This window comes from Anastrepha ludens, chromosome 3 (assembly GCF_028408465.1).
Source record: "Anastrepha ludens isolate Willacy chromosome 3, idAnaLude1.1, whole genome shotgun sequence".
NCBI classification, from domain to species: Eukaryota; Metazoa; Arthropoda; class Insecta; order Diptera; family Tephritidae; genus Anastrepha; species Anastrepha ludens.
In genome coordinates, this window is record NC_071499.1 from 32,663,801 (window position 1) to 32,676,850 (window position 13,050).

Below are 13,050 nucleotides of genomic sequence, written 5' to 3' on the forward strand. Positions count from 1 at the left end.
TCTACAATAATCAAAGTATGGAGCTGTCAGTTGTTGTTGTTTTTGTTGTTGTAGCAGTAAGAGAAACCCCGATAGTGTTGAGTATATCAGCGGTCGTCTTCGTCAGGCTCATCTAAAGGTACGCCCAGGAAACATGCTGCTTCGACAAGTTGGGTCCAAAGGGAGAGGAATGTTGGATGAGTGGGTTTTAAAGGGCATGCGAAAAGGTGGTTAGTGTCGTGCGGAGCTCCCAGTCTTCTAGCATGGTTACCTATCAAAGTTCTTGTATTCTCTCTGCTGAGTTTTAGCAAGCATTTTGAACGACCATTGTTGAGTTATAGCCTTGTCATTTTGCTTAATTTGCTCTGTCTATCAGTAATTTGCAAGTGGCTATAGGCATCCACGCTTTATCCGATTAAAAAGTTTTTTGCGTACCCTTTCTGGCAAGTGCAGCAGCTATAAATTTGTCTGCTATATTTCTGTGACATAGCACCCAAGTGAGTTTATATTGGAATGCTGGAATAAGTTAATTAGGAGTTTATAAAATTCTATGAGGCAAGAGAGAGACTGAATTGGAGGAGGATTGTTGATGAAGCTATGGTCCACCACAGACTGTAAAGCTAAGAGAGAGAGAGAATATTCTATGACTGTTTTCGACGAGTCTGTTTTGAATTCTAGCGCTTTGATTGCTGGTTGGCTGTCAGATTAAATGACGAATTTTCTGGTAGATAATACTTTTGTATTTATTGCTGTAAGTTCTGGCTTAATATCAGTGACTTCAGTTAAGAGTTAAAGCAAATATTGGTTATTGTTTTTTAAGCGATACCTATTCAAATTGAACGCCTTTTGGCAACGCATCCATAAGTTACCAGATAGACTGCAAATATGTAGATTCCGATGAGCAATAACACAGTCCTACAATTTTGCAAAAAAGGTCGTTCAACATCAACAAGTATTACAAATTATGAAGGAGAGTGGCTCCCAGCCCAACTTTGCCGAAGACGGTACTACCCCAGTGGGTCGCATTTTTCTTGTACGGAAGTTAAAGTTTCAAAATTTTGGACGGAAGTGTAATTAATCTATCAAAAATATCATTTATAAAAGGACTTCAAATAAAATGTCTGTGCTCCCACTTCTACAGCAGAATTTAAAGAGGAATTTAATTTCTATTTAAATGGGCATTTTTGATTCGCTCTCAAAACAGCTTTAATGAAAGGTCTTTTAAAAAGGCAATTAGAAAGGGTTTGGGCTCGTTGGCAAGGTAACATTTCACACTAAAAAACTCATTTCCTGTTTTTTATTTGTTCGTTTCAATAGTGAGTTACAGGGTGTTAACAATGGGTGTCACCAAAGAGAATGTTCGGTACATTTTACAGTTCTTCTTTGATAAAGGCGGAAATGCAAGCCAGGCCGCTGAAATCATGAATGGTGTTTAAGGTGCCGATACTGTAGCAACCAATTACGTGCAATTTTGGTTTCGTCAGGCATTTTGGATGTTTCAGAAAATGTCGTAGCATTGCCCAGGAGCTAGAGATCGACCATTGAACAGTTTTAAACCATTTGCCCAAAATAAAGAACAAAAATAATGTATTTCTTTTTCTCCAAACGTCCACCTTTTGTTTATTGTTTGACCGACCTCCTCCTCCAATTTGTGGCGCGGGTCATAATGTTTTCACCCAAAAGGTTAAGAAGAAAGAAAGAAAGGAAGCTAAGTTGAAGCAAATGCTTACACATTTTGCATAGATGCATTGCTAGCATTTGCTCTTATGAGCATTAGAGCGGATCGATTTGTGTGGAATTCAATTTTTAGGTCTTCTGTACTTCTTAGAACGAATTGAAAATGACTTCAAAGTAGTTTTACTAAATTTACATGCATTTAAGTAGATAGTCGTATCTGTTGGCCTGGGTAAGTAATGTTTTTGGTAAGCAGAGTAATTTGGAAAACAAAAACGATATTTTTAAAGTTAAATGCGTTGAATTCAGGAAGCAGGCTGTCTGGTGGCTCATGGCCTATAAGGGGTTGAGTATAAACGAAATCATTCACTGCATAGAAGAGAAGGTAATAGTGTTACCAATTATTCTCTGAGCTGAAGATTTTGAAGAAGCTCTACCACCTTCTTTGTTTATGTTCCTGCCAAGCAAAACGGATGTGGCAAGACTAAATGAAGTGACGCCTTACTCCACGCTTAATCATAGCGTGCAAGAAGAAGCATAAACTAGCTTACAGAATAAATTTAATTTTTTATAACACAGCCTCAACAAATAAGAGCTCTTACACTGATGGTAGCTTCATTTCTATAATATGTTTGTATGTATGTATATTTCCTGCCTGATTTAAAATCTTAATTCTCACACTTTTCACACATTTTCCCACACACTGCGGATATACCTGCCAAGCGAGCGCCAGACGTTAATAAGTTTCACGTGAAGTGGCGCGCGTGCAACACTTTAGCTCAGTTGCCAGCAGCCTAAAGTTGGTGTTGCAGAACTGCAAACTACCCTTAAGCATAGAAGAGTTAGAACATATGCATACCATACACGAATGCAGATATATTTACATATGGAAATGCAACAATTACTGCACCAACTGTCGCAGTTTTTTAGAGAAAAGCAGGTAATTATGCAACCGCGGCCATTTAATTACCATATTTAGCACTTAATTTATCATTGAATACAATTAAGCTTCAAGTTGAGTACTTTTATATGTTTATCATTATGGCAAGTATTTGTATGGTTTCCTCTCTCAGATAAAACATTTTTATTGCCATGGAAATTTTCAAGAAAAAACATTAATCACAAATGAGAAAAAATGACATTTCTATTTCCACTTAAAATTATCACAAGGAAATTTATGCGAAAGCGCAATGAAAATGCAACCTTCAATTACGTTGCGTGTACGGGTAGAAGAAATGTGTGCAAGTGCGTATATGGTTTTAACCATGTAGGCAAATGTACTAGTTGTATGAGCCGCAGACTAGTATGAGCCGTAGACTTAACTATTTAGTCAGGCAAATGCCTCTTTTCCATACAAGCAACTTATATTTTTTATATTTATACATGTATTTATATTTTTTGTATTATTTTCGATCAGAAATATACTAGTCCCAAACTAGTTCAAAATGGGCAAGTTTATTTAAGCACCAAAACTACTAATTTGAGGATTAAAAGGCTAATTAAAATATATAATAAATACATACAAGCAATACAAACCTTTTTTAAGTATAATTTAAAATATTCTATTTGTAGAACAACATCAACCCGCACACCACAAATAGGTGGAGGAGCTCAGCCCAACACCCAAAAAGGATGTTAGCGCCAGTTATATATGTATATATACAAGTATACAAATATATATAGATAATTTAAAATTTTGTATACATAGTTTCGTTTAGTAGCCTTATATTTGCTTCTAGTATTAATTACACATTTTCTCAGTATTGATAGAGAGGAAAAATAAATACATAAATAATTCAAAAGATTGAATGAAAAAACATTGTTCATTACATTAGTAATTCATTACACCGATTGAATTGTTGCTCAGTGGTAACAGAATGGGGCTCTTTGGCCATGTATTGGAGAGCTAATAGAGGTATACCACAAGGAGGCGTACTTTCTCTTCTGCTATGGACTGTGGTAGTAAACAGAATCTTATTTAAAATCGAAAAACGAAGGACCAAAGTTAACTGCTCATACATATGACCTGACCATCATCATCTCAGGAGGATGCCTAAACTCTACGAGTCAAGTTCTTGAAGGGCACTTAAGGCAATCAGCATGTGGGCAGGTGAAGCAGGACTAAAGGTAAGTCCGGAAAACACGAAATTCAATACTGTTCACCAGGAACTACAAGATTCCGACCGGATTAGACCTGGGATGGATAGCATCACACTACAGGTTAAGATATATACTAAGTAACTAGGAGTAATGTTGGATAGAAACTAACGTAGCAGCTCAATTGGAAAGAACGAACGAAGAAAGCACTCAATGCCTTATACTCCTACGCCTGCAGAAAAATGGACGGTAATGGACGACTTTCACATCGAATTTCCCAGAGACCAATGACATTCTAGTATGGTGGACAAGTTTCAATAAGAAGACGTCCTACAAAAGCACAAAGAGTTGCAGAGCTGTGTGTAACGGGTGCAACGCAGACAACGGCACTGAACAAGGTACTTGACCTTAACTCAATAGACTTAGTAGCAAAAAGTTCTGCAAAGTAGTTTGCACTTAGGCTATTGACAAGAGTACAACTAGTACAAACACCATATGACCACAGCCGAATATGCAGAGCTTTAAACGCTAACTCGGTTTACGTTATTTCTCACGCTAATTTCAATAGGGAATCTAAGGTGACATTAGAAATGGACGGATAATGGAAGGGCCACACCTTCAACATATGCACCGACGGTTCCAAAATGGAAGAGGGTGTTGGAGCCACAGTATTCTGTTGGGAATCAGGCCATGAACAGTCAAACAAATTACCGGACTACTGCAGTGTGCTCCAAACTGAGATCTATGCAGCAACGAAAGCTGCAGACTTAACAACTCTAATGCCAAACTCACACTGCGTATAACAATGTCGTAACAGGATGCATGATCTAGGAACTGAGCAACAAGCCACTATCTACTGAACACCACGACACAAAAGAATTTAAGGAAATGGAAAAATGGGTATAATAGCCAAAGTAGACGCAAATCTTACAGTAGCTAGCACGGCCGGTATACAACCACGTCTCTACAATCAAAGACTGGATATAGATGCAGTAATGATTCAAGTAGCGAAGAAACCAGCTCGTACAGGATCGCGAAAATCAGTTATACAATGAGTGAATTAAAAGATTAAAATCAAATAATATTTGAGTGAATAATTCGTTTTGTAATGGAACAAATATAGTATTTATCGGACCAGTCCGATTTGAGTCAGAAAATTCTAATTGCAAACTAAGTATTTTTTTCTGCCTAGTTGGGTATTTCACTGAAGGGTACATAAAGTAGTGTATGTGAAAAGCAGCCAGCTAACGCGGGCGTTAGCGGAAATGAGTAGGCGGTTGGAAATTGGTTGACTGGCTGGCTGTCTGTTTGGCTGCTGGGCGAGTCCTTTAGAATTTTGGCGTTTTCTGAATGACTTTTGCCAGTCATTGCAGTGAGTGACCTTTTGCTTCATAAAATAGTAGTTGACTAGACGCGCTAGTTATCGGACTGGCTAGTCAGTTGAAATATTCATTGGAAACGTCTGGCGCAATGCGTGTAATCAGCAAAATACCGAAAAAAGGCATAACGACATAGTTAAATGGTAATTGCGTTTGTTTTGTAATGCAGTGGAATGTCAATTTCAGATATTCTGCATCCGTGAGCTATGGTTGTTGAGCACAACTCTCTATGCGTAATTTTTCGGTCATGCATTTTAGGCAGTGCCATGTGTTGAGCTGATAGATTTTGTGTGTGCAGTAGGAGGTTTTCTACAAAGGTGGTGAGCATTTGTAAGAAATGCTCGGTGGGATATTTTATGTGTTTCCAATTGTTTATGTTCACTAGTCTTTAAAATACCTGAAAATTATGTGAAAATAGTCAAACTTTTCAGCGGAAATTCAGCATTTCTGATAAACTAAACTGGAAATTTGGAGAACTTATTTGCATCTTAAATATTATTTCTGTGAATTATATCCATATACAGGTACGTATGGGTAAGAAGGTAAACATTGGAAGTAATTTAATTTGGATAAAAACTTAGAATTCCATATCAGCCAAATATGTGCATTTTTATTTGAATAGCATTTCGTTCACAAAAAGGAAAATATGGCAAAATCAAAAATTATTATTTATTTAAATGAAGCCGCTTCAAAAAACTACATTTAGCAGCGAAAATGCAAAATTTTATAATTTTTGAACATTTTTGGGTACCTTAAAAAAAATAAGATGGCACAAAATTAATCACTCAATCGGAATATTTACATGTTTGGGTCCTTGTGAACTAAAGAACTGCAGTACATATACAAACAGACAGCCAATGGAGCGCGTTAAAGTCAAAATAAAGATTTCCATTACTCAAAATAATTTTTTTTTTTTTCATTTATGTATTTTCGTATGTAGGCGTTAGTTAAGAAAAATTTGGCCGCAAATTTAATTATTTTACTGAAATTCCTTATATAAATTGAAATACGTAAAAGGGTTACACCGCGGTGCAGTAGTAAAAGCTATTGAAGGAAAATTCCAAATGCACGTGAAACTATAGATTTTATGTAGTAATGCTGCATACGCAGTTTATCATTTGGTCGCTAATTTAATTTTAGCGCAGTTTGCGGCTCAACTCATCACTATAGATGAGACTTGGGTCTATCACCATGATTCTAAAAAAAAATTTTTTTAATAAAACACCCAAACAAAAACACCTTATTAATGGATTTCCCCAACATCTTAAATTTTTGAATAAAACTCCTAAAAACACACCCTATTAATGCATTTTGCCAACAACTTAATTTTTTTTCCTACTAAGTTTTTAAAATAAAACTCCTAAAAACACACCCTATTAATCGATTTTGCCAACATCTAAATTTTTTTTCCTACAAAGTTTTTTAAATAAAACTCCTAATATCACACCCAATAGGGTCTTTGCCTTTATGCCTTTAATAAATTAACTTTCACAACATCTTAAATTTTTTAAATAAAACTCCTAAAAGCACACCCTATTAATTAATTTTCCCAATATAATATTTTAAATTTTTGGATAAAACTTTTAAAAACACACCATATTAATGGATTTTGCCAACTTTTTAATTTTTTTCCTATTAAGTTTTTTAAATAAAACTCCTAAAAACACACCCTACTAATTGATTTTTCCTTAATTGATTTTATTCCTTTGAATTTTTAAAGTGAAACTTCTTCTCAATGAATAGGTTAGGTTAAGTGTCCTGGCTGGCCGGAAGCCATCACATAGACTATGGGTCCAAAGTGGTACCAGATGGTACCAGATGCCTGCTTGGCTTTTTGATTTTTTTGTAGTAGACTTTTTGTAATAAACATTGAAGGTGCTCTAGAGTTTCCCTCTGCTCCAGTGCAAAATCTGCAATTATCGTTGTTTGCGTTTCCTATCTTGTATACGTATGTCACTGGCAAATTATGTCCTGTCAGTATGCCTACGATAGTTTTGTTGCTCAGCATGCTCAATGCCTTTGTGAACGATATTTCTGTAGCCTTTCCTACAGCAAAGACTACTGCTTGAAAGATGCTGCAGTAGTCAGGAAGCCTAAATGACCGCTTGATGCCCAATTTTTCCGTGCGCAATTAATCACTGCACCTATTCCGTCAAACATTCTCGAGTCGTCAGTAAATATGTGAAGTTTACTGGAGCTACGTTTAATGGCTCTTCCCATGCCTTTTCTTCTTCTATTGTTGTTCGGAATCTCTTCACCCCGATGCATTTCGGAGTCATATAATCCGTATTGACCCTATAACTGATGCCTATTGAGCTATGTTCGAATGTTTTACCGGTAAATTTATAATGAACAGGTCTACATAAACATAATCGAATTTAAAAGCTCAGCGCTAAGAACCATATACCTTCAATTTGCGGGGTTTTAAATTTGTATTTCCACTAAAGAAATCAAACTCGATATTGGCTTGTTTGAGATACGCAAGACACCAAATGCACCACGTATGCATTTTAATTTCATTTGCAACAGTCAAAAAGTGGTCCAAAAGGTCAAATTGCTTTGAGTTGCCGACAGCAACAAGCCAAAACTGGCCTGCGGGGAATTAAAATATACTTTTCAATTGTCAATTGCAAAAGCGAAATCGTTGTACAGCAAACGTGACGGTGCTTTGAGTTTTGCACAAAGCTTCTTTATAAATTATAATAACAAATGCATTTTTTCGCAACTAAACATTGAAAGGTCTACTGAAGAAGCGCCGCCAGCCGATCAAGTTAAACTAATGAAGTAACATCTCCAAAACGAGTTTCAAAACGGAACTCGTAGCGCAAAAAGTCAAAGTTCATGATAAGCTGCTTTGCGGCAACAAGCGAAAAGCGCCACAAAAATTTTTGCGAAGAGACACTTTAGCAAAGCAGCAGCGGCAAAGCTAAGTGATTCTCATAGTTGATCGCGTGCGGAACAAAAGACTTAAGCTGCGAACGCGTTCACCAAGTAAAGGAACCCAAGCTACTTGGAGTCAAAAAAATGTATATATGCATAATAAATAGATAAATAAACATATATGTATATATATATGCCTGCAGCTGTCATCATATGTTCGCTACAGTTCAGCAGTTCAGTAGTGAAAATCCCTACATGACGGCAAACAACAACAAAGTGCGCGTACGGGTAAATAAATGTGTGGGAATATTCCCTTATTCCCTCGGTACTTTACTTCTACCCCTCCACGAATTTGCAGCTTAGCCATAGCGCCATTATAACGCCACAAATAGGCGCAGCAAACATGCACACACGGACACATACACATCCATATATACGATTATGTGTGTGTGTAAAAGCAACCATTCACTTATTCACTTGCAATTGCCCCGACGACCAAGTGCTGGCACACCTGAGGGAAAATCGCTGTGCCGTGCCGTCTTAGTTTATTGCTGGGAACAGAAAAATCACGCACTTGAAATGAGTTCTAGGGCCCTCGGCTTTTCACGACTAATTACAAATGGAAACACATCTTTCCGATAGGTAGATTTCGCACACAGCTACACGCAGGTTTGTATATTTGGCGCGCACGCAATATCATTGTTTCACTTTTCAGCAATTGCAACAAAAAAAAGCGCCCTACTGCTGCCGTTTTTCCGCATTACACATTTATATTTGTCATCTTCCACTTGGTTGGCTGCTAATGGTTTTTCTGCTATTCGTTGCGTTTCGTGCAATTAAAAAAGTACACGGAAGAAATGCGTGTTGTTGTTAGGAAAAATGTTGGAAATAGTAAAAGTGGCAAATGCGTAAAATATTTGATATGGGAAATGAGCAAAATAATTTGAGAATAGGTAGGAGTTTTAACTGAATTATATTTGTAAAAGTTGGCGGCGGAGGAGGACATTTATACTTTGGTTCAAAAACTCAAGTGAATTCAAACTTCTTTGCGTCTAATTTCCTCAACTGATGTAGCTGTTGTGAATCAAACAAATTTTCCAAGACATTTTGTAAACTGTGCGTTTCCATCTAGCGAATAGCACGGGCAGTGCTCTCCTTATATGTAAGAAAGTCTAGCACAAAAAGTCTTTCTGTGTAAAAGCGCAGCACTGTGGCAGAAAATTCGCATCGTCCAGATGGCTGTAATATTAATTTATTTAATATTTGATACGATTAATAAATCATGAAAAGCATTAATTGTTTGATGGTTATATACATATATTATATGGGTTCTGCTGTACCCAAAGTCCTTTTTAGGCAAAAAAACCAAATACCGAAATATCAGACCCAGTAACTTTTGCGAGCAAATGAGCTTGGATTCTATGATTTCAATTTTGGCATGAAAGTGTTTTTTTTTTGTCCCCATTTTTTTTATACATCAGTCCATTGACATTAAGTATGTTTGTTAACAATTTGGTAAGGATTTATATACATCGCTTAATTGCCAGTGTCAAAAGCGATAAAATTAAAATAAACGAAATAATATACAATTAAATAAAATACAATAATACAATACATGCTTCACTTTACATGATTACATTTTACAACTATTTTAACTATTTTTAAATATTTTTTTTTTACATATTTTTGGTTTTTTTTTTTTGGCATGGAAGTGAGTCTAAGAATTTAATTCAGTCATCAATACAATAGAATTTAAGTAACGCAGCAGTCACTTTGAAAACAGATCTGCAGAATTTCTGAAGGTTGTTCAGGCACAAAGGGACTCAAATATTCCATTCCACGGAGTCATGCCACTGATTGGAAGTCAAGGCATCTGCCGGCTGATTGATAAATAAATGAATAAGCGGCTGGCAAGCTGATGCTCAGGAGTCTGCATCTCTGCTGCAGTCTCTTTTAAATTACTTTTCTAAGTGTCTTGCAAATGGTTATCGCTATCATTACAGTTCATTAAACACAAACAAATCGAACGCTGCGCGTAAGCCTATAAGCAACGTAGGGCAACGTTGGGGTCGAATGAGCTAATATTTTGTTCCTAGTTATCTGACATAATCATTCAAAATCGTAACGCCTTTGTCTTTAGTAAATACATATTTTGGAGAGCTTTTTTGTATTAAACCTTAATTTTGTTCTTCCATGCATTGTTTTATTTTTATAGTCATAATCATTATTGCGAATCGTTGCACTTAAACCACTACCCTTTAGCACTAAACTCCTTTGAGAGCTCACTAGATTACACATACAGTCCAATTTTAAACACTTGATAGGCTTGACGAGCTCTTTTCAGTCATAAATATTTATACCAGCCACCTCATTGGAAAAATTGTTCAATAAATATGTTTGTCTCCTCTTCAATCCTTTTTGAGCTTCCGGGTGATCTCTTTTGATGCTCGTTTATCTTCATGTAATCTTCCAGAACACTGGAGAGTGACTGATAAGCAGCCGAATTCTGGCCGTTCATTTCACCCGTATTCACGCACTCGTCCAATTGGTCGTTGTGCAGACGACAACGAAACAACATCAATGAAACTCTTTTGAGTTTTACGTATGCCACCAACAAGATCTCAGTTTTTCCGTAAATAAAACTCTGTCATAACCCCGGCGACGTCAGCCAATCAGCTGATTCTTTGAAGTTCGCTGAGATCTGGTTAATATACTGATATTGATCACACCTTCTGAATTCTTTTCGCCATGCTTGAAATTTGTAAAAGGCGAGCCAAGAAGCACAGAGAGATTGGTAACTCCAAAAACACTCAGGCTAAAAGGCCCATTGTACTAGAAGCTCCTGAAAGTGAAAGAGTCGATAGTCAAGGAGTGAAATGACAGAGAGAAAAGCAGGACGCTCACAGAAAAAATGTTCAGTGCTATCTGGCTGCTCTCAGCAAGACAGGTAAATCAGATTCTCAATGATTCCAATAGTAGCCATATCTGGAACTCATGGATTTTGTCCTCTAATAATACCGACCATCAACCAAATGTGTTTTCTACCAAGTTTTAGAAGAAAGTTCGATAGTTTTCTATTCGGGCTTGTCACAAAACACTTTGCAGTTTTGCAGCGTTCTAGACCGGACCATCTCTCTTTATGTAAATTGCATAAATAATCGCTGATCCAATTCAAAACTCCAATAGAACTGATTCCGATTATTGGCTTTGGTCCCTGTGGGGTAACTGCTGATCTGCAGTTGGCTAATTCATAAGAAAATTTGATGCCTTTGAATACCGCGGTGTCCTTGCACCATGACAGATTACATTCTTGCACAATCTTTACGGTTTGCTTTACATTCTCCAGGGCCTTCAGTGCAGCCTGACTGTCACTAAAGACTCTAATCTCTATACCGCTTTATCTCTCCTCAAACTCCTCTTCATCTGGCACTTTCAGAATGACAAAAAATTTCGTTTGGGAAACAGTTGCCACTGCTCCCATTTCTCTCAATTATATGATTAACATGGAGACATCCCCATAGCGTATGCTTGTACTTTTTGTTAGTTTTTGTGGTGGAAAACTGATTTATTTAAGGAACCAGCGAACATAATTTCAATTTTCCTATAAATATGCTTTGAAAAATTCATATTCTACATTTCACATACGTGTGGATTTCAAAAAATACCAATCTCAAACTTCTTTCCACGCATGTAAACATTCGCAGTCCACTTTGCAGCAACAAAGCGATTTGGTGCGCCCCACAACCAAATTACCAAACACTCCAACTGAACTGCATGCAAACACAGCCCTCTAACAAAACGATCATACCCACAACTGGTGTATTTAATAAACAGCAAAACGTTGCATACTTTCAGTCACAAGCCATCATACACACAATAAACATGATCGCTTCCACGTACAAGCGCACAGCTTAGATAAGTAATATTTTGTGGAACATAAGTTGGCTTGACTTGACTTACCTTTAGTGCACAGAATATGCAGTCTTGGCCGCAGCAAATGTGATGATTGAGGGTGCGAAAGGAACGACGAAAGGCGTCCAAATGCCATAAGACCTGTAAGAGACAACAAAATGAAGAATATGAAACAAATGTGAAGAAGTAGGGAAGTACGAAAAATATAAAAAAATGTTATATGGAGTGATGAAAAAGGTTTAGGTACAAAGAATTGAGGAATTGTTGTTGTTTACTTTACTCTTTATATACGAGTATTTTCTCAAGTCATACGGCAGCTACTTTTCTCTACGATTTGCCATGCCAAGTGACTCAAACGAGTTTTTATGGCAGCCATGTTTTGTTATACACATAACACCTTAGCAGCGAGCTCAGCGGCCAGCGTTGTCGGCTAGTCGTTTTGTGTAGTCAAATTCTACAGCGAAAGAGTTAAGCGCTTGAAGAGTTAAAGATTGGCTGCTGTTTGTTGCCGTACATTTATGTATATCGCTATAATCATACATACTTATTTATGTGTGTATGTGCGCATGCATGTGTGCCCGATTACCCCATTCGCCACAGCCACAGCAGGGAACGAAACACCAAGAAAACTGGTTTTGCGACTGTTGCCTTTCAGAGTGGCCAAACGCTTTACCCCAAGTTGGCGTTGGTTGTACGCCGTTCGCTTGTGGCTAAGGCAATAGACTTGTATGTTGTGCTAATAGCCGCAACATTTGTTGCTCAGCTGGTTTGGAGCTGTTTTGTTGCCGCCGCTGCTGCTGCCACTGCTACTGCTGCTGCGGCCACTGCTGCTGGTGTTAGTGGGGTCTTTGGAAAGTAGGTACAGTTTTTGTAGTTTGCTATGTCGCACAGCTGAATTGGTTGTGGCAAAAAAGCTCTTATCCGAGAGCAGGCAACAGCAAAAACAACAGTCAAGCTGGCCGCAAACAACAGACAGACAACCAGTCGAGCAGCTAAGCAGCAGTCCAGCAATCAGGCTTAATGTCGCAGAAGTCTACACTGGTCTGAAAGGTTTATTTGCGTCAGACTGGAAGGAGGGGCAGGCAGTAGTAGTTGTGGTTTGTTTTGTTATCTGTTTTCTTGCTATCTG

At 37.5% G+C, this 13,050-nt stretch overlaps 1 protein-coding gene across 1 annotated transcript in view; it reads right to left on the reverse strand.

Moving 5' to 3' along the window:
• The window catches only part of LOC128857349 (uncharacterized), a 129,973-nt gene that overhangs the window by 76,732 nt on the left and 40,191 nt on the right, over positions 1 to 13,050 (reverse strand). The window contains exon 2 of the mRNA XM_054093069.1: positions 11,970 to 12,062. Within this exon, the coding sequence (XP_053949044.1) occupies positions 11,970 to 12,062 (93 nt within the window). The remainder of the gene's footprint in view (positions 1 to 11,969; positions 12,063 to 13,050) is intronic.